The 23,102-nt window shown below is 38.4% G+C and overlaps 2 protein-coding genes across 2 annotated transcripts in view; one reads left to right on the top strand and one right to left on the bottom strand.

Annotated features, from left to right (window-relative positions):
* Positions 1 to 22,818, bottom strand: part of rab26 (RAB26, member RAS oncogene family) — a 126,655-nt gene extending 103,837 nt beyond the window's left edge. Inside the window, exons 1-2 of the mRNA XM_080872344.1 lie at positions 22,409 to 22,818; positions 18,918 to 19,028 (exon numbers count right to left, since the gene is read on the bottom strand). Coding sequence (XP_080728470.1) covers positions 18,918 to 19,028; positions 22,409 to 22,585 — 288 coding nt within the window. The 5' untranslated portion in view covers positions 22,586 to 22,818. The remainder of the gene's footprint in view (positions 1 to 18,917; positions 19,029 to 22,408) is intronic.
* LOC308390393 (uncharacterized protein) lies at positions 9,538 to 17,475 on the top strand. Its single transcript, XM_080872343.1, has 11 exons — positions 9,538 to 9,555; positions 10,495 to 10,622; positions 10,963 to 11,103; positions 11,250 to 11,389; positions 11,506 to 11,642; positions 11,748 to 11,841; positions 11,985 to 12,084; positions 12,202 to 12,458; positions 12,549 to 12,735; positions 12,909 to 13,036; positions 13,123 to 17,475. The coding sequence occupies exons 2-11, from the start codon at positions 10,499 to 10,501 to the stop codon at positions 13,438 to 13,440; spliced, it is 1,626 nt and encodes a 541-aa protein (XP_080728469.1). The 5' UTR covers positions 9,538 to 9,555; positions 10,495 to 10,498; the 3' UTR covers positions 13,441 to 17,475.
* Positions 22,819 to 23,102: the final 284 nt, after the last annotated feature.

The raw sequence follows: 23,102 nt of genomic DNA, 5'->3' as shown, positions 1-23,102 counted from the left end.
GAGAGCATCCTCACTGGATGCATCACCACCTGGTATGGCAACAGCACCGCTTACAACTGCAAAGCTCTCCAGAGAGTAGTGCGGTGCTCTGAACGGATAATTGGAGGTGAGCTTCCCTCCCTCCAGGACATCTACAGGAAGCGGTGCCTGAGGAAAGCGGATCATCAAGGACTCCAGTCACCCCAGCCATAAACTGTTCAGACTACTTCCATCAGGAAGGAGGTTCTGCAGCATCCAGTCCCGAACCAGCAGACTGAGAGACAGCTTTTTCCATCAGGCCATCAGACTGCTGAACACTTCATAGACACCTCACCTTCACTTACCAGAACTTCAACATTATGCACTCTATACTGTATATAAATGCCACTTGTTTTGCGCATTTCCAACTGCCAAACTTTCTATATTTTATTTTATTGTCTATTCTATTTAATTTTTAAAATATGTATATATATATATATATATATATATATACACACACACACACGCAGATATACATATTTACTATACACATTCAGTAATGCGCATACACTTTTATATTGTACATATATTGATTCATATAACTCCCAGATTTACCCATTCTTATATTTGCTTGTTCTTATGTTATTGTATTTTTGCACACCTCTGTTGCTTGTGAAGCTCGCACACAAGAATTTCACTCACATGTGCTGTACCAGTGTACCTGCATGTGATGTGACAATAAAAGTAATTTGATTTGATTTTTGGTTTGATTTTAAAGTTAGCCAAAACACACCAAAGTGAAAATATTCTAATGTGCTACTAAAGTCTAATTTTACCTGTGGATTTTAAATCTACCATACCCTACACCTCATACGCATGGCTTCCTGTTATGCCTTTGAATGCAGACTAGTTTGCAGTGCACAGTTTTATCTGTTAGTTTGTGTTAAATTATTGTTAATAATTACAAATGGTGGTTATGAGGGCTAAAGGAACACTGCCTTCGACAGTGCAGAAAGATGATTCAGTGAAAAGGTGATGCGAAAACTCATTCAAAAGAAAGTTCTGCTTGGTTTTATCCAGAAAAACACAATTTATAAAAATGAATAGATATTTATTAACATGTTTTAAGATACTATAGTTAGATAATATTTCATTTTCCCTTTCTCCAATTGAGGAGGGGGGGGGGAAGGGGGGGGCTTTTTTACCTCTGTTGGTTTTGTGTTTGTTTGTAGTTGGTTGTGTTGGTTTCTTAAAATTAATCATCTTTATTAATAATTACTTATTATATGCTTGAAAAGCAAAAACGAGGAGCTACAGTCTGCAAAGGACACATACATACAGGCTCCACTTTATAGCAGCCACGCTGTCTCACAGAGCCATCTCACTGTCCACAGCTGAGCCCACAGCTTACACAGTGTTACGCAACTGAAAATTATAAGTGCCTTTACGTCAGCATAAATAATGCATATCCTGGGTGCATCAGGTCACTGGCAAATCCCACCACATGTAATATAGATGCACTGGTAGGCTGCAAGGATCAAGTCTGTGATTCATTCTACAACTTGAAAGAAAACAATAAAACGACACCAAGCAAATGACAGAAGCGTGTGTCCTAATTTGTGGATGTCTTTGCTGCTTCATGCATATTGAAGACTGCCTTCTAGCTTTTTGCAATGAAAATTGCCTTTGGTGTACCTGTGCATTGTTACCATGACAACCAACATTGTCCAGCGCGGTCAGCGGGAAATTACGAAGCAGAAAATGAAGCAGAAATATCACATGTTTATTAAAACGTAAGACTGTGAAATCTGTTGAGTTTGCCAGTGTTCACTGGTACCGTTAAGATTAGCCGCCCCCAAAAAAGCCTCCCAGACTCGATGGATGTCTGGCTCAGGGAGTGCTATGTGTAGTAACACCCTATAGATATGTGTGTACAGAAAGTATACACATACACAGAGTTACTTGTGGAAGGGGACAAAAATACTAATACTGATTAGTAAGAACTGAGATCACTGAAATATTGAATTACTGAGATCACAGCCAGGAGCTTCTATCTCACTGCAGTATACTGCCAGTGTCTAAAATTAACACATTTTCCATGAACACTGTTGCTCCCCAGCCTTGTAAAGCAGGCTTAATCTCACAAGCTTAATATTCACGGCAACAATTTAGGCTTAACAACATTTGCTGAGAATCTCCTGAAACTAGCAGACAACCCATCCTGAAAGCTATGATGAAGATAAAAACAGCGCCTCTCAAACGTCACAAGAACTCTTGAACGCTGCTGAAACTGTGACCTTTTTGATCTTCAGCCTTTTCCGAAAAAGTTTAGGGGGAATGTTATGAAGAAATGTGACATTTTCTGATTATTACCAGAGCTGCCTATCAAGAGCTTCGTCTTTACTAAAGAGTAAACAATTTTGTGTTAGTTCTTCTCAAAAATCCACCATCTGCCTTCGCCACAGATTCATAGGATGTAAGCTTTTGTTTGTTTGAGCGCTTTCATTCACATTTGTGATTTAAACAAACCAAGATTGCTTTTTTAGCCATGTAGTAAAATGCAGAGTACAGGCTGACTTCAGTGCCACATATTTTTGCTCCGCCTGCAGTTTGACGAGCCCATACAGTAGCATCCATTCACAAATCCAGTCAAATCCAGTCATTCAGTCAGACATATACTGCTGCTGAAGTGTTTTCTTCCCCTCTTCATCTTCCACCACCAGCAACCTCATCAAATTTTAGCCCTGGGAGTTTGATCAGAACGAACAAGCTAATTTTAATACAGTCAACAAATAAAAGCATACAACCTGAACTCTGTCAAATTTCTTTAAGAAAACCTTTCCAAAGAGCAGTTTGGGGACACTGTTATTTTAAGTATAAGTGACATGATATTTTTACTTTGATGATCCACATTAACTGGTGTCCAATCCCAATCCCAAAGATGTTCTACCAAGTGAACTTCAACATGGGTCCAGATCAAAACATGTGGCCCAGAAAGCTATAAGTCTCCAAAGTAGATGGATTTTAATGCCTCACTTTTCCTCCCCTAAAAACATTTTAGGTGACGAATTTAGCCGAAATGTGAAAAACAATTAACTGAGGTGTTTTCTCTGATGCAAAGTACAACCTCTCTGTCTTTGGTCAAGAGGATAACAGATTTTGATGTGATTTTGTATCGATCACGACACATTTCTAAGGAGCTAGTTTAATTTGCCCTAGAAGAGAAACAGTGTGTTCCAGTTCTGCACCATAAATCAGTCCTGCAGCTTTTTTTCTCCAAATCTAACCTTGGAGCTCACAAAGTAAAACACAATAGGAAGTGACTTCTCTTTCAGTGAGTAATTTACCAGAGAAGAGGTACATTTCTGGAGCATGCAATCATGTTTAGAATGTGCAGAATAGAGTCTGACTTGCAGGTCTGAGACTTCTCAAAAGCCACTTTCAGTATTTGCTGCACCCTTATTGCTTCCATCTTACACAGTAATTTATTTTCTAGTTAGTCATTACCAAGGGGGATAAACACTGTGGCTATTATTTCTCCTGTGTGTTTTCAGTTCTTCCACCTTTGGGCATCGACATACATGTTAAAATCCTGAGCTCCGTGTGCACTGAAAGGATCTGTGATCTCTTCTGATTTTGTGCCAAAAAGTGACAAAGCAATTTTCATCAAATCCAGCCCATCAGCTTACAGAGAAATATTTTAAAATGTAAAGTTCAGATATTTAAGACGTGATGATTATGCAAAAGTCAAACTCTGAAGCTCAGTCAAGACCATAATAGTCAAAGGATGATTGTTATTTCCATCTGCATTCATTTATATTTTGCAGCATAGCTTTGTTCTGGGACCTCCCTGCTCTTCCATGCGAATACGTGGAGTGCATAAATTGGGGCGAGTACACCTCGCTGCTCTACCATGCAAGACACCAGCACACCATGGAACACGCATCAGCGACTACAGATATAGCACTTATTTAGTCAGATAGAGGATGAAAGGAGGGACAAGGGTAGTGGTGGGTTGCAATATGGCACCAACTGTGAGTTAGATTAACACTCGATTTAGTTACATCAGCACTTTATACCAGCAGTCCCCAACCCCCGGGCCACGGACCGGTACCGCTATGTGAGTCGTTTGGTACCGGGCCACGAGAGTTGAGGCTCGGGTGTGAAATTTATAGTTTTTTTTAATCGTTTTTATCATTAACTCATTTTCCCGTGTGTTTTGAATAAATCTTCTTTTTTTAGGTACCAGTACTGTTTTTTTTGTTTTTTTGTTGTATCTATCCGTGGCACCTTACAGGCCGGTCCGTGAAAATATTGTTGGACATAAAACGGTCCGTGGTGCCAAAAAGGTTGGGGACCGCTGCTTTACACCACCAGTCACCTCAAGGCACTTAATATTGAAAGGTAAAGATCGAACAATAACACAGAGAAAACCCCAACAATCACACGGCATCCTACGAGTAAGCAGTTGGCGACAGTGGGCAGGAAAAAAACCCTTTTAACAGGAAGAAGCCGCCAGCAGACGCAGGCTCAGGGAGGGGCGGCCGTCTGCCTCGACTGATTGGGGTTGAGGGAAAGGAGACGGGACAAAAAACAAACAGGTAGAGAGCAAGATGATTATATGTAGAGTGGTGTATAAGCACAAAGAGAGTGCAAAAAGGTGAGTTAAGAAGAACCAGTGCATCATGGGAAGCCCCCAGTAGTCTAGGCCTATTGCAAAATAACTAAGATAGGGTTAAAGATATGCCTTTAAAAAAAAAGAAAAGGAAAGTTTGAAGCATAATCTTAAAAGTCTGGGAGCAGTGCTTCATTTGAGTGACACAGGACTACGAGTCTTTAAGATAAGAGCCTTGCAACTGATTCTGGATCAGCTGTCCCTCCTGTCTAGACATTTGTATTCCCACATACAATGACATAAGCAAAACATGTCACATGGCAGTTAGTTCAAAAAGAAAATACAGTGAGGTGGTCAACAGCGTGTCATGCTCTGACTGTTAGTGTGTGTGTGTGTGGCCTGGAAGGAGCAACAAACACACACAAACCACATGTGTCGATGTGAACTGTGCAGCATTGTGTTTAATGATTAGCCAGCCTGGTGCTGTGCAGCATTTAAAGCTGTGTGAATGGGTGGAGAAAGGGACAGAAAACCACATTATGGTAATAAGAGAAAACACAAATAATTAAATGCAGACACACACACATGTATCATCGACAGCAGGGAAGAGAAACGGGAATACGATCTGCCATTCCTCCACCATGGAATAGGTAAATCTCGTCAGAAATTCTAACAAACCTCTCCCAGGAAAAGACAACAAATAAAAATAGAACAGGAGAGAGGTCGAGCAGCATTTGAAGTTTGATTTCTGACTCATCACTTCTTCCTGTCAAGTGAAATATAAATAGATGGAGAGAAAAAAGCAGGCAGAAGTACCAAAAACTTTTTTCCCCTGCTCAGTGCTGAGACATATTCCTCATTATCTTAAATGTAAAAAGGTCACATTGCTGCACATTCCTGACAGAGCCGATAGTGCCGGTTTCTAACACTCACAGCCGCACTCAGTGCTGGAATATATCACATTTTAAACTTTACGACAGCACATTTACAGCACTTCAGTTTCAGTGCTTCTGCCCTAATGGGTGCATGGACACACAGGCTGCACAACTGACAACTCTGACATCATATTTACACTTCAACAAATTAAAAAAAAAAAAAAAAAAGAGATAAGTTTTTGTTAACCTGCTCATAAAATCTGTTATTGCCTCACATCTAACAGATCTTTAAAAACTCACCCAAGTAACTTACCAGTATGAGCAATTTAACTTAAAATATTCATTTTAATTAAGCGTGGGGTGAGAGTCGAGGTGACCTGTGCGGCACTGTGTCGGCTGCAAGCAGCTAAATATTAATTACTTATCCTCAAATATCACTGACAGTGCCAATTAAAGATTTTCACTGAGCTCTAAGGATACTACCCTCTGGTACCAGGGAAGTTATGAGAACAAAGACACCCAAATTACCCAGGCGTCCTTGCAGATAAGCTCCGGCGCCCATCATTTACTGTTCAGCACAAGCTGATAACATTATCTACAGCAGAGGGGTTAAGTAAAGACAAAATGTTAATGGCAAGTGCCTGCAATTTTCTTTTGAAAGGGAAATGAACTCTACTAATGTAGATAGATATATTCTTAGAAGAAGCAACACACTCAATGAGAAGCAACACACACCTTCCGAAGGTCATTTTTAGCTAGGGCTAGCTAACATACAGGGAATCAGACCACGTTTCTGATCAATTTAAAGTAAATTTTCTTACTAAAGAGAGACTTAATGTAGGTTCTGCTGTTTAAAACGTTCATCCTGATGATAAAACTGTACATTTACAAAAGCAGTCACACTAAAGTGTTAATCACACATGGATTATTTTAAGGTCTAATGAGCGTATGATCCCATATAAGTAGCCTGACGAAACGAGCGCATTTCAAAAGACCGTCAAAGGAGTGCTTCTTTCAGTGTCTAGCCCAGATATTCAGGCTCCTAATAATAACTGAAATCTGTCACAAAGTGCTCAAGACTTCAAAAACATATATACAGAGGCAGAGACTGAAGAGATGAGCGTCTGAGCAGACGCACTAATGAGGAGTAAACGGTAATGTCAGCATGTGTGGGAGTGCTTGTGAGTTATAGACCTTGAACATTAGAGCAAGGTTTTTAGTTATCACCTTTGTCAAAAAGTAAAACAGGCATTTAAAAAAGGTTAAAGAAATCGCTCTAATTTTTTATTTTTTTTTTTGAAAGTGTGGTTCTTTCTGTTGTGTCAGGGGAGAAATCTGACTCATATCAGGTGATAGGAAAAATTGTACACTAAAAGCAGGTGTGGGTGTTTGATCCCCTCCGTATGCCAAAGTGCTGTTGGGCTAGAAACCGATAATCAGTTTGCCCCTTAATGGCTGGCCACCAACGTGTATGAGTTATTGTGATACAGCTTGAATGCTCAGATCATATCATGAAATTTGCTGTCCTACTGCCTTCTTGTAAGAACTGGATGAACTCGAAATCTCCATTTCTTTCATCAGGTCCAGCTCGTCTTTGCTTGAAGTTGACTTTTCCATGTGTTTTTTAGGATGAATTTTTCAATGTTATTGGTGTGTCTATAGTGTGTGAATGTATGTGTGAACGGGTGGATGACTGGTTGTGTAAAGCGCTTTGGGGTCCTTAGGGACTAGTAAAGCGCTATACAAATACAGGCCATCTATGTTACCTGACAAAACTGCATCTGCATCAGAATCACGCTCAGTGTGTAAAGGTCTTAAGCACAAGTACCAAAAACTACATCACGTCTAAGTACCACTTGAAGCTGGCTCTAAAAGTGATTAAATACCCGTAGACTTTCAAAGCCCATGGTATGAATTGCATTTAGCTTCACAGGATACTTCCCCCTTCAGAACAACTCTGAGTTGGGTGAACTCATCCACCTGGATACTGGACTTCACTTTGATTAACAGATTTACGATACAGACAGTGGAGGCTAGGCCTGCTATGCCTCACCTCTGCTAACTGGACTCATTAAATTGGACCTATTCTGTATGCGTGCGCCTTTTACCTGCTCTAAAACCATTTAGATTGATAATCTGACTGATGCTAAAGCTTGCTACATGGTACAGACCGCACAAAATGTTTGGTTTATGAACGAGATACTAGTGTTTTATTAGCTTGCTAGCCAAGCTAGTTAGCATTAACTGATCCCTTAACACGTCAACTTAGCATAAATGTTTTCACTTCTGGCTCCAAAAAAGCCCAAGAAAAATGTTGAAGCTTCAAAATATAGTCCAAAACAAGTGACATCACACTGGCTACTGTTATGTTGTCTATGTTCCAGGTTCATGGTTCTTGTTTTGCCTACAGTATATGAGTAAATAAATGCTAATGAGATCCATCTGGATCTCTATAAATGCTAAAAAGACTTAGGTAAAGTATATATATAAACTCTTAAATATGTATCTTTGAAATAACAAATAGTATTTTTCATAATAATCAGCTCACACTGTCCCCTGTACTGTAATTGCCAGGAAAGATGGTTTCGTGTCATAGAAGTGATAATGAGGGGACAAACACACAGAGCACGCTAACAGCCAAAGCTCGGTTGGGATAACAGGAGTTTTTTGATCCAGAATCTGTAAAAGTTTAGGGTTTTTTTTTTAGCTCTATAGTCTGCTTGCAAAGTAATAATGACCACTTTTTTCTGTTACACAGTCTTTGTGGCCAATGACTGGAGACAAAGCACTTTTATCTATTTTTACCTCTTTTGCTGTTCTGTTTTTCTTGAGTCTGAAACAGCGTTGTGCTCTCTAATGTTGTGTTCAGCACAGTTCCAATTCACAGTTTGCAGCCTTTGCTTGCGACATCATACCTTTACTTCTTTTATATGTATCATGAGACCCTGGCTGCCCTGGTAAAACAGCAACTGATATGTTGAATGCTCAATAAGCAGCATGGTTCTCTAAAATGACAACACAGAATGCTTCCCCTGTGTGGTATCCAAGAATATACAACAAAAGATGCCCTGGTATGCTGCATTAACACTGCTTTCCTACTTTCTACCATTAAACACCCTCTACTATAACTGTTTCTAGTCCCAAGTTGTGGCACTTCAAGTGTGACCATTTTTTTCTTTCTTTCCTTTTTTTATATGTAAGCCTCCTATGTAATTTCCCCCAGGGCACGACGGGCAAAAATTGGGCAAATAACCCATCAATAAATTAACTTAGTTTAACTAAAACTTTTTCATCTTGTTCCATTCAGTTTAAATGGATTGTGTCGCCTAGGGGACAGAGAGGGTTTAAACTTTTAAAGGCTAGTCATTATAGCTGAACCCTTTTTTCTAGCGGCTGCTACTCACTCGCAGTCAGACAATAATATGCTCTCAATCTCTCCCGCTTGCTGCTGCTGTCCTTGAAAATCAGTGCACTTCCCAAGCGAAGAATTTAAGAGGTACTGATTTTGCACATGAAGGCCGGTTCAATCGTCAAGGAGAGCACTACTGAAAGTGTGAAAGCAGCTATAAAGTTTCCTCTCTGGCACTGCAAAATAGTCCCAGTCCTGATTTAAACCTACAATTTTTGACAGAAAATCTTTATTAAATATTTAAATATTTATATTTGATAAAGATTTAATAAAGACTTTAACACCAAGTGTAAACTTGGTGTTAAAGCTGTCAAAATATTATTTGCCAGATATTGAAAACTTTAATAAAGGTGTTATTAATTAACATTATGAGGAAATGTAGCCTTTCTCATTGTTATCATGCTTTGTGTAAGCCTCCCTCTTTATTAATCTTCAATGTAAAATCTCAGTAGTGCTTGTATAAAGGAAAAATCTACACAGTAAATTTCCCAGTGTTAAATCAGCAGTGTTAAAGTGTATTTACTCTAATAGAGTCATTATAACAACAGCTGGAGCAAAACGCCCCCCAGTGTGGGTGATGATTCCTGGAGTTAAAAGAGACAGTGTCAACGTTACTCTAGAAAGCTCCTCCCACCACAGACTGGTTTTCAAACCAAGAGGATTTTTCACGAAGCCATTTTCTTCACATCAGTTGCAGGGTAAGTTGTTCATATTTACTTATTAAACCAACAATTCGACATTTTAAGCACAGGTAGCACGTTAAAATAAGGTTACATTCCTTTTGTCCATGTTTATTATATATTTCATTTTGTACCAGAAGCAAATGTGACACTATCTGTATGCTAATGTAAGGTTGTTAATTAGCTAAAAAAGTTGACTGATATCAGTGTTGGACTGTAAGGCTTGTTATCAAAATTTATTTCAGTGTGTAGTGGTGATTGTGTTGTGTTCTAGCATGTTCGAAATTCCATTAAATGAAACCCTCCATGTGTTGGGATCTATATATTAACATTAGCTAGCTAACTAGCATTTTGGCTAACCTCAGTGCGCGGGCAATTCGCTAGTTAGGTAATTTAAAATTTAACGCTAACTCAAGCATTAACTAATTAAAATTGTACACTAAATGTTACATCTTTCTTTTTTTCTTTTTTTTGATACCTAGGTACCAGATATAGAGGTCGTTTTTAGTAAGGTTATTGTCTTATTTTAACTCGGCTGTCTTCAGCGATTTTACAGTTACAGGATTACAACCAGCAGGTGTTATAAGCTTGATAAAATATCCAAAATGTCCAGGATTCAGTTTTTAATGCATTTTTTTAGTAGTTTGAATTTAAGATGACAGCGTTTGTATTTATTGTGAGTTGATGGTATTGACAAAAGTTACCCTGCTGCTTTTTCCATTTTGGTTACCAGACTGTTCAGTATGTTAAACTAAAGATGAACAAAATACTGGCTCCCTAGTGCTAAGTTAGGTCAGACAAATGGTAAAAAGTAGTAGTTATTATTTTAGTTTTGTATTGAGGATTATATCTTGACACCTTGTTACACTGACATAAAAGTAACATACAGTGTAAGAAATCACATTGCAAGGCTGTTTATGGGACTGTTTTAATATTCACATTTTCTGTTTACTGTAGTTCAATGAAGAGCACTGACTATAAGAAATTACTGTCTACAGGAAGCATGCTGCTTAAAGCAAAACTCGGAGGTGTGCAGAAATTTGTTAGAGTATCTGAGCCAAGCCTTAAGGAGTTTTTGATTGCCGGTAAGAAACCAACATTGTATTAAAAAGGTGTACAAGAGGCTTTAAGTTCTTTTTGTTATTTAGTCTCTTCAAACTGCATTTTATGATTAATTGAAAATGATCTGTGTTTTGGAAGCATCTTAGTTATGAATGTATATTTAGTGGGGGGAAAAACTGCATAATGTGAGTGTCACTCCTTTTAATCTACCACTTATCAAGCATGTTAGAGGCGCTTAATAATTTAGGCTTTGTTTATCTGACTCATTTTTGAAAGAGTATCTTGAAATGATCTTCATTTTAAGCTACAAAACATTAAATGTCATGTCTTTTTGTTTACACAAACTTGTGTGCTTGTTTCCAGCATTTGCAAAGTTTGGTGCGCCAGCCGTAACAGAAGGAGTGAAAGTTTTTGATAGCTCAGGGACTGAGTTGGATGAGGATGTTTTTGAGGATATAGTAACAGATCCCTCAACCGGGGTACTAACCATCAAATATGAAACAGGTTTGTTTGAGTGATTTGTGTTTCATTGGATGTCTTTTTTTTTTTTTTTTTTTTGGTGTCATTATTACATTGTTTAATCAAAGAGTGTATAAAATGAGTCTATGGAGGGACCATGTAAACTGATTTGTTTTGCTCCTATTTTTAAGGTCTGGAAACATCTGTTGCAGAAGTGTCTCCTGAGCAGTTCCAGTTATCATCGCCACATTCATCAGATTCACAGGATACAGTCATCCTTTCAGACAGCCCTTTGAGGAAACGTCAGAAGCTGGATGCAGAAGCTAAGCAAGTAAGAGTTAACAGATTTCCACATTCTTCTAATAGTGTCTTTTTTGTTTGTAGTTTAAGTGTTCTGAACTGTAGTGGTTATATCAACATGTAGAATGTTTTTATTGTGTTTTCCAGTTGGTGGAATCCATTCTCACAAGCAAACCTGGTGGAGAACGTATAATAAATGAGTACAATTGGACCAAGTCCCTGGTGGATGAAACCAGAAGAAAAATGGTCAACATACTGGTAGCTGACATGACAGAAAAAAATGGGTAATTTATTTATGGCCCTGTGATTTTTACTATCATTTTCAAATTATTTTAAATCTCTATTAATTCCAGCGAAGCTGACTAGTTCTTTTCCTTTTGATCTTGCAGTACATCACCACCACGGCAGGTAAAAGAAATGTATGCCAGAGGAATTGTAACCTTTTTCCCTTACCTCAGTGACCCGTACTCAAAAAATGGCTATGTAAGTAGCTAACAGCAATAACTGATACAACTAAAATCAAAATTTTAAATCCTGCCAAAATGTATGTCCTTATCAACTGTTCATGGTCACATAACTTACTGATAAATTAATAAACAAAATGTCTGTATATGTCACTCTCCAAGGAACATTATTATGATGGCGAGAGTGGCACTGGGTACTTGGCCTGGAGGATTAAAACCATACAGAGATGCACTGCTAAAGAGAGGCGATTAACATCTGGAGGTAACACTTATAATTCAGTGGAAACGTATAATACAGTTCCAAATTGTGGTTCTGTATTAATAATGGTTATCAAATGTTATTATTAGTTTTGATAAAGTTGTATTTCATATTGTCTAGCACCAGGAGATGGATCATCGGGTGAAGACCAGTGTGGTGGACCAACTGTCAGACGAGAGTTGCAGTTTGTTACAGAGAACGTGCTGAGTGAGGATGAGTGCAAGGAAGCAATCTCTCTGATGAAACATTCAGCTGATGAAGACACAGTCAAGAAGAAGATGAAGTTGACATTTGTTTATCGACACATGGTCCTTGACCCCCTGCTGTCAAGCAACATACTGTCTGTGTTTCCACGTTTCAAAGATATCAAAGGCTTGGTGAATATTTTTCATTACGTTGACAATGTAAACACATTTTATTTTTTGCAGATAGCAGATATAATTCTCTGTTCTCTATCCCTGTTACAGATCGAACAGGATTTTGTACTGATGTTTGGTGAGGATGTATCAGGCAGGTTGCTGGAGAGGTGGCCAACAACATTCAAAAGAAAGATTATCCAACAAGGCAGAAAGCTTCCTTCTACCAGTGACCTGGAAGAACTCTTGCTGGCAGCTGACTCTCCTGAGGATGCCACTGAAGTTAATGCTGACATTGGTGAGCTGTTATTTCTTTAATTAGAACATTCACAGGATATATAATGTTTGTCACAGAACAGCTGTCCTTTTGTATTTTGGGTCTACTCAAACATTTTGTCAATGCAGATGCATTGAAATTTGTTATTGATGAGGATGATTCAACTTTATTATAAAACCAATTTTTTTTTTCAGGCTGGGACAGTGACCTCTCAGCGATTCTATTGCTATTACATTTGATTCCACCATCTGGTCAGGGTCGGAAGAGACCAGGAAAGGTGTCAGCTTCTCAAGCAGAAAGGCATCTTGTGGTCTTCAAGAAGGTTTGTTTCTTTTCTATTTTTATGGTATGAATTACCAGTTTAAGAAACACTTGATTCTTATTGCCTGTCTGTATTTGTCTTTTCAGACTGGAACAAATATCCAAGAGCACCTTGATGCCATCACTACCAGCACTCAACCCTACCTCCTGGCTGTTGGGGTGAAAAAGCATGACATCCACCAGTTCTTCATTATTCTTGACAAGAATGCCATACCATGCAAGTCTACCTCTTCACTTGGTGCTTTTGATGAACTGTTTAAAGCACATTTTGTGTTTGGCACATCTTACAACACCATGCTTCACAACATGTACACATTCATCCAAACCACTGTGTACAATATAGATGTTGGCAAAATCAAAGAAAGTCCCAGAGTTGCTGAAATAAGGACAAGGTTGCTTCGTTAGGGCTTGAAGGTTAATTCTCCATCATGAAGTGTTTTGTCTGTCAGGCTGAGTTTACTGGTTCAAACATGCTTGTTAGGCATTTACGGTTAGTCCATGGTTACTTACCCGGAAGAAATCTTCGCCTTAAATGTGCCCAGCGTGACTGTGGCTGTGTGTTTGGCACTTTTTCAGGTTTTAGAAAACATTTAAATACCAAACACCTTAACTATTTCGACCAACAGGCTGACACTGATGTTAATTTACAGCCTGATGTGGCAATTAAAGAAGTTATCACTACAGGGCAGGTGGTGTCAACTAATGTAGAAGAAACACCCACAACATCTGAAATGTTGAAAAGTTCAAATAAGAGCACTTTGGATATGTGTGCCTCTACTGTTGCACAGCTCAGGGCAGCTGGATTAAGCCAATCTACTGTGAATAGTTTTGTCTCCTCAATGGAGGAAGTGTTTTTTGAGATTCATACTCAGGCTAAAGATGCAGCTTTACAGAGCTTACCTTCACAGGACACTTCAAGTAAAAAGAAATTAGAGCAGTCATTCAAAAACTTTGAAAACCCATTCACACTGTTAAATTCAGAAGCTAAACGAAATAGGCACTTTAAACAAAAATGGGCAACTGTTGAACCTGTTGAAATGGTGCTTGGCACAAGATTTGACAGTAGAAGAAACAAGATCACAGGGACTTTTGATCAAGTCATTGTAACCGATAGGTTTGCATATGTTCCTATTTTGGAAACACTGAAAACTATCTTTCAAAACCACCATGTTGTCGACATGTTCAAGTCGAGGAATATGTCCAGAGAAGGTGTGTATGCAGACTTAATCGATGCTGCCTATGTTAAAAGATGTCCCCTATTTTCTGCAGAAAAAGATGCCTTACAAATTCAACTGTTTTATGATGACTTTGAAACTGCAAATCCCCTGGGCTCTAAAAAGGGTGTACATAAATTAGGTGCAATATACTTTACACTAAGGAATTTTCCTCCAATCTTTAATTCGTTGTTGGTCAATATTCATTTGTGTGCTCTTTTTCATGCACAAGACTCAAAGCGTTATGGCTTTAATTCAATCCTTGAGCCACTTGTCAATGATCTGAAAGTTCTTGAGACAGAGGGACTGAAACTTCCCATGTTTAAACACTTGGTTCATGGCACTGTAATCCAGGTCACTGGGGACAATCTTGGCTTGCATAGTCTGTTTGGGTTCGTGGAGTCATTTGCAGCTCGATATTGTTGTCGTTTTTGTCTGCTTGAGAAGGATTGTTTTCAAAGTGTGTTCTGTGAAGATGATTCTGGTGTTGCACTAAGAACTCTTGATATGCATAAGCAGCACTGTGAAAGTGTACAAAGAGATCCTACGCTACCTCATGTATGTGGTGTGAAACGCACTTGTCTCTTGAATTCACTTAAATATTTCAACACAGCCAACAATTTTTCTGTAGATATCATGCATGACATTTTGGAGGGAGTTGCTCAGTTAGAGGTGAAACTTGTGCTGCAGTACATTCAGGAGAACTTCCTAAGTGCTGAACAACTTGCTGGTAGAATACATGCCTTTGACTATGGCTTCAATCAGCAGCGAAATCGCCCACCAAGGGTAAAGTTGTTTGATGGCAGTAATGATTTAGGACTAAATGCAATTCAATCTTGGTGCTTATTGCGTAATGTACCTTTGATGTTTGGCGATTTGGTACAGGTGGGTGATAGCTACTGGCATCTTCTACTTCTGCTTCTACAAATTGTCAATATTGTGTTTTCACCAGTGCTGTCAGAAGGTATGACCATCTACCTCAAACATTTAATTATTGATCATCATCAGCTCTTTAAGCAGTTATTTCCTACACTCAGTCTCCTACCAAAGCATCACTTCATGATACATTACCCTCGCAGTATACGAAATATTGGCCCAATTCTGCACATGTGGTGCATGCGTTACGAAGCCAAACATAACTTCTTTAAGAAGCAATTAAAAAGCTTTAAAAACATTACAATGACATTGGCCAAGAAACACCAAAGTTGTATGGCCATGTATTGGGAGTCTTTTAGCCTCGAAAGATTAGCTTTAGGACCAGGAAAGATGGTGACACTTGGAGAGCTGAAAGAAGGTCCAGAAATTGCTTTAAAATTTGGAGCTGCGTTGTCTACCAGTGTTTTTTCAGCTAAGTGGATAAAACATCATGGTACAGAGTAGGGCTGGGCCATATTATACCGTTCACGGTAATACCGGTATAATGTTAGGCAACGATAGGAAAATAAAATATCGCGATAGAATGGGAGTAAAACGCGCATGCGCAGTGCCTTTGTTTTCATACGCACATGGCCGATTGTTGAGTGAAACAGATGAACCAGAATTGGTTTGTAAAAATGGTGCAACTTCCGTGATGTGGAACTGGTTTGATGTTTGTCCGTCAGATACACAACAAAGCACATTTTTTTGCAGAACATGCAAGCAGCCATTGTTATTGTCATATTTGTCGGACTAAGATGCTCTTAAATCTGGGAGTAATCTGGGTCCTAAACTCCGTATACTTCAGGTCAAACAACACTGCAGCATCACTTAGAGTTAAAAACTGTCTAAATTCTTTCATCTTTAATAAAACGATCAGCATTGCTGCTTTACCAGGTGTAACTATAAAGTTTAACTTCCAGGCATCCATGAAAACAAAAGTTATTACATTTAACGGAGTTAGAAGTTAGCAGGAAGCTAGCGGAAGTTAGCTCGCTAGTTTCGCTAGTTACCTAAGCATGATATAGCATGTTCTGACGGAGAGATTTCTGAAAAAAATCAAACGTGCATCTCTGCTATCACTTCCAACATAAATGAAGACAGGAAACTAAACAGCAGTGACGTTTGTAGGGTTACTGAAGTTGGGCTAGCTGGTATATAATGATGTGCTACGTGATCGCTAGCGACACAGCTATGTTAGCATAACATAAACAGTGAAGCTGGAGGACGAACACTAACACTTTTCCACTTATAAAAGTTAACGTGAAGGTTCTTCATGGTTAGAGACAAATGCAATCGCATGGCAGGATGCTGTAAACGGACCAAACTTCAGTCAGGAGAACAACTGAGATAATCCATCCACAATACGAGGTTAGTCATTAATATACTGCAACAACATGGGAATAGAGCAGCTGCCAGAGAATTCAACATTAATGAATCAATGGTACAGAAGTGGAGGAAGCAAGAAGAATGAGTTTAATAAAGTTTGATTTATCTGACTGCTTTGTTTCGCTTAATGTGCCTTATAATCCCGTGCACCTTATGGTCCGAAAAATACATACTGCACACTGCAGTTTAATGTTGCAAAGCACCTCTTTTTAACTTCAGTGGATATTATATATGGTTATGCTCAGGATATGTCAGCCCATTTCTACTGGAAATGCCTTTTGGTTAAACTTTCAGCAAGGAGTTTGCATTTGCACTGTTACATTTTTATAAAGCTTTAATGTACATAAAAACCAGCTTCTTGTTTAAGTGAAAATAAATGGAAGGTTGTCTTTTTGCGCTAGTAATGTTGTGGAGTTGTATTTTGTCTCGCATCAATTATATCGTCGGTTATATCGTTATCGCAAATTTTCAAATATATATCGTGATAAATATTTTTGGCCATATCGCCCTGCTCTAGTACAGAGTACCGCCCTGACTTTATCATCTGTACAGAGGTAGTGTCTGAGATTCCAGTGTTTTATAAGATCAAAAGTATTGTTGTGAAAGATGACATTGCATTGCTCTGTGGAAAACTGATGGAAACCCTGTGTTTTGATGACCATTATCATGCATTTAAGGTCAGAATGCACCCCAATATGGTGCTGAAGGTGTTGAACATAAAAGAGCTGTGTTACTTCAAACCATTTGATCTTCAAATGAAGTATGGCACTTCTGATTCCTCCCTGTATGTGGTTCCATATTGTCATTTTATGCCGAACTAAATTCATTGTTTTAAAGTGTTTTATGACTGTTTTTGTGTGTGTAGTGTTTTATGTACACTACATGAGATGTTTTAATATTTTGAGCCTGACATCAAAATAAAGCCGTTAAACGTATTATCTAGTTGTGGTTTTTGCTTACTTGTTTTATATTTTAAAGCATTATTAGAAACCAGGTTTTCATGCTGGAAGAGGAAGAGTTTTAGTAACACTACTTGGTGTAAAATTAATTTAAAATTTTACTCTATGAGAGCTAATTTTTCACAAGAAAAAGTGTATGAATAACACAGTATAGAGTAACATCAACTCTCATCAGAGTTATTTGAACCCCCAGTGTTAACTTGAAATAACTCAATTCAGTGTTAGAAATCAGTGGAATTTTACTCAAATAGAGTTAATTTATCACTATGTTAGAGTAAATAATATGACACTACTAGTAGTGTTAGGTTCATTTAACACTCTGCGGTGTTACTCAGTGTTAAATTTTTACTCTATTTAGAGTTAATTTTACTCTAAAATTTTAACACTATAGAAAGAGTTGATTTAACACCAATTCCGAATGGGACCAAATAGACTCGGGACCAGTGTTAAATTTAACTCTTTAAGTGTTATTTTAACACTCCGATTTTTACTGTGTAGTAAACATAGGTCTAAGAATCTCCATTCTATGGATCATGATAAACTCTAGCTCACCACATCTGTGTTATGATATTTTATTTATAAATATATTATTTAGGAATGTCACAATACCACACAAAAAAACCCTCAAAAAACCCAATATGCTACACAGCTACACACAACTTTAGGAGGTCCTGTTATGAGCAATTGCTATGCTAGCCTGGCTTTTGTGGTGGTTGTGGGCAGAACATTCATTTCAGGATTTTTAAGACATTTCTGTAGTATCCCCGACACCTACACCGTTTACAGTACCCTGAATTTTCAACATTTTCACATTGACTTGATTTTAAATATTTATCTGTTCAAACAAACTAAAATTACAACGTAGACCTGCTGTTTCTCCTCGCATTATAATACACTGTTGTCACTTGGCTGCAAATAGATTGCTAGCTGCTAGGCTATTTGCCTTTGGCTACACTAGCTATTTCCCAAATTTTGGCACTTAAGATGATTCATGTTAAAGATATTTAACATGAATCATCATATCATATTTTATACTTCTGATACAGCTGTAAACCTTTACCGTACATGTGTTAGTGCAAAACAATTCCACTAATATGTTTCCTGTTTCGACTGCTGATCGACTTTTTGGAGGCAGCGAACATCTCTAGCATTTCAAAAATGTCCCAAAGATTCGGAACCATATGTCCTCCATAAAAAAAATCTCTGGCACAACTCACACTGCAAACAGCTACAATTCTCAGAGACAGACTAAGTTTGAAAATTGGTGGGAAGAGATTTCCTTCGGATGGAAGCATCAGCTGGATAGAATTTAAAATTTCTCAGTAACTTGACAAAGCGTACATTTGGCTGAAGAAGCAATGACGTCAACGGGCAGACACAATGTAGCCTATATGCTAATGCTTACCCTGAAATCAATGCCCACGGTGGAGATGAAGCTCCCAGCCAAAAAGGCTCCATCTTTGAAGCGAACCAGCAGACAAGTCTTTCCCACGCCTGAGTCCCCCACGAGCATCACCTGAGACAGAAGGTGACAATGTATTGGTTCATAAAATTTTAAATCTTGCGCGCGTGTGTGTGCGTGTGTGTGAAGATGTTTAAGGTATATAAAAAAATACATAAACAAATACACTACACTGGGAAAAAGCAGCATGTACAGACCAATGGACATAAAACTGCTTATTTTATTATGTTTTACATATCACATTATATATAAATATATATACATTTTTTCTCTAATTCAGTGGTCTACTCTGATATTGGTGTTCATTTAAGTTTGATTTGTCGTGTTCAGAGGTGACATTTGGTACACTGAACTGTTACAAGTGGGAGTACCACATAAAGTCAAAGTGGAGCTGTGATTTTGGTCAGTCTACCATGGGAACAGTTGCTAATCAGGGTGCATTATTAATACCAGCTGCCACCCACATAATGAGAATTTAGATTTGCATATGCCCAATGTAGAATATCATTAGTCTTTTTCATCTCCATTTCATACTTTCAATTATGTATGTTCTGTGTCAATGCTGTGTCATTATTGATTATTCCTCAGCCAAGTCGAGAGCCAAGACAGAGGTACAGAGAGATTTACTTCAAACAGTCAAGATATGATTGTACTACAGACTAATTCAAGGGGTTTAACGACAAGTATAGCATCAAGATACATATTTATGAATCATTGCAGTTTGTCTTTTTTTGTCTTTCTGTTAGCTAAAGTATGTAAAAACCACCAAGTCAAATTTTGCGATGGAGATCTAGAGCTTTGACAAAAGTAAAAAACATTAAATGTTTGTGAGTATCCAGATCTGGCTCTTCCAGATTGTCACACGTAGTACTTGCTTCCAAGACTCCAGACGTTCTTGTGATTTGCAAAATAGGTTTTTAGTAATAGTTCTCTAGTTTTCTGATGGCTTTTCAAGCTTTTCTTTAAACATTTGCTGTTTTTTCACTCACCTTCACTCCAGTCTTATACCATATGATTAATATTTTTTTAAGTTAAGCCACTTGACATATACCTATGAATCATTCATGCATAAAAAGGTACCTAACTCAAGGGATGAACCAGTGTTATGTGTACACATAACAGACATAATTAAGCAAAGAACCAATTGTCAAAAAAACACATAATTGATTTCAATGTCTTTAGCTGAATCCATAGAAAATGTTAAAGATAACACAGATTGACAGATATCAAATAGTATTTTAGCACCAACAAGAGGATTGCCAAAGAACTGAAAGTGTATCTTAGTATATCTTGGCTGAATGGGTGGAGGACAAAAGAAGAACCAAAACACCTAAAACCCTACAGTAGCTGAACAGTATCTGGGAAACAGGAAGAAAAGGCTGGGTTATGTGAAATTACACACAAAATTGGACTGAAAATCGGTTACAGTAAGTCTTATAGAGAGATGGAAGGATCTCCTCTGACCATCCCCATGCATTCTGAGGACAGTTTGACAAAATAAGTCATCAAAGTGCATGGAGGAGGTCAGAGGAGAGGTAAAAAAGTGAGTACAGCCACTAAAACATGATGGAGGCTCAGCCAGTGGTGTTGGAAATCTTGTCAAAACTGATGGAATTACAAATGCAGATAAAAGTACTGTCTGATACTGATCCACCATGCAAGACCTACTAATTGGAAAATGCTTCATTTTTCAGCATAGCAGTAATGCCAAGTACACTGTCAATACACTAAAAGTAGAAAAACACAATGGAACACTAACAGTCATGGAAATATTGACTTTCAGGCTTACATTTATTTACATTTATTTATTTAAGTGTTAAGTTTGCACATTTTAATAAACTACTGCACCTATTTCCCATTTTCCTACCAAAATATAAACAAATGACGAGTGGCTCAAGACTTTTGCACAACCGTGTATTTAGAATTGCATATAGTATAGTAAAACAGAAAAGATATTTAGATTTTTAAATGATGAAAAAATGTCTTTCATTTATAAGCTATAACTCAAAAATATTCTTTTAGACACATAAAGTGGGCTACACACACACACACACACACACACACACAGCGTAGATGTAGCTTGCGAAAAGGGAAGAAGGAAGGGATGCAAAAGCTGCATTTTTTTAACAGCCAGCAGTGGGCGACACCCTGCAAAAAAACATCTGGGTGCACGGAAGTGTGTATGGCAAAAGAGTTTCCTGACGTCAGTAAAGAGTTTCCTGATAAGCTTATAAGCTCATCTGCTTGTTTCTACTTATAACAAGTGAAACTTAATGTTAGTTTTGTCAATTTGTGTGCCCATAAGTGTTCATGAACGACATTAAAGCAAAGTATGCCGTATCATGTGACTGACAATCACCTCCTATGAGCACCAGTCAATCACATCCACCTTTTCACTCCTCACATCTGGTTTCAAAACACCAAGATGGTGTTTTTTTTTTTTTTTTTTGGGGGGGGGGGGTGGTTACATTTTTTGTAAGGGAAACTAAAACAGTCCTTCATCCCTGATGGCATCTGCCTCCTGACACAGCTATCAGGACATATCAAACCTGAGCTTTACCATGAGATGGCAGTAGCACTTATTCTGTCAGCTCCACTCCTGTTAAACAAAAAGCGCCGCTGCTCTCCTTCACTGCAGTTAATTTATCTCATTAATAATAGAAACCTCTCTCCATCATCATCAGCTCTTCCATGTTATTGCACCGGACAACATGTGTGCAGCAACACTTAATGTTTCTAAAGTTCAGCGCTTGAAAGGAGACACCGGATGCACTAAGCAGCATTTCATGCATGTGCGAGCAGTTTGGAAGGTAAACATGAGGAAATCTCAAGCACAGGAGGAAAAACTGTCAAAAACACGACACTGAAAACAACATTTGTTTTCTTGCATAAACACACAGCACACAGTTTTTGCATATGTTACGTATGTTTTTCTGCTTTAAAGCACCTTGAGTGGCTTAAGAAGCCTGTTGAAACATAGATGACAAGGTGTATGATGTATATAGAGCTACTATCCAGCAGTCAAACGAGATGAGATGATAACTCAGAGAAACTAAACTAAAAGAAAATTCTGAAATAAAAATGAACACAATAGGAAATTATATTTCTTGGCCGAAACTAACTTCCATACACAGCCATGCCTGAAAACTACAAAAGTAGAAACAAAGTAGAAAGCCCACTATTTTAAGAAAAAGCCTGCTTTTCAGGGCAAATGAATCATCTTTAATCATCTTTAGATTCATGTCTGCAGACATTCACTGTGATTTGTCTGTAGAGTCATGCATTCTACTGGACACAAGCACACTTTTAACTAAGAACATAAGACACTTTTTTCCTTTAAAGAGGGACTTTTTAAAATTGGCTGATGCTAATTCGCTTCACTTCTCAGGTAAAGTCTCTATAAGACGAATACCCTACGCTAAGCTTGTGCTCACCTTGAAGGCGATGTCATAAAACTCTCCGCTGTTGCTGATGGATGGTCTGCTGGGATAGACCAGCCCGGAGGACGGAGCAGCAGCTGCGGTCAAACCTTTCCCCGTCCTCCCGCTGCTCGGAGATGCCTTGGGGCTCTTGGAGCTGCCTTTGCCTTTCGCTGTCTTCTTCCTGGACATGACTCTGACGACCTGCTCCACTTCGAGAAATTAAAAAAGGAAAAACGAGGAGGAGGAGAGTGTGAACTGGACACTTTTCTTTTCTCCTTTTTTGAGTTCTGATCGGGGTGCGTTGAGGTGAGGTAAGTTCACCTGTGCGTCAAAATCATGACTGTGCGTAAAGCCTAAATTGGCAAATGACAACAAAACGGAAAAACTGTCCTTTAAATAGAGGCAGCTGTTGTCTCCGCGGTGCAGCTGGATGACTGTAAATCTGAGGTCTGCTCACAATGTAAACAGCACCCTCTCTCGCTCTCCCTCCCGCCTCTCTCTCCCGTTCTCTCGTAACGTGATGTTGGGAGCGGGAGAAGGCATGGTTCTGTGGAAAATCCACACTAAAACAAAAAATAAAGAGAAAATAAATCCACACACTTTCAAATTATGCAGCACAAAAGCAGTCTCGTTAAGCTAGAAAACAGATTTCTTATAGCTGATAATGCGGCACATGAAAGATACTTGATGAATGATTGGTCATTAT

This window comes from Rhamphochromis sp. 'chilingali' (assembly GCF_963969265.1).
Source record: "Rhamphochromis sp. 'chilingali' genome assembly, chromosome: 22".
Taxonomy (NCBI): Eukaryota; Metazoa; Chordata; class Actinopteri; order Cichliformes; family Cichlidae; genus Rhamphochromis; species Rhamphochromis sp. 'chilingali'.
The sequence above is the reverse complement of the archived record's forward strand: the minus strand, read 5'-3'. Positions and strand labels throughout refer to the sequence as shown.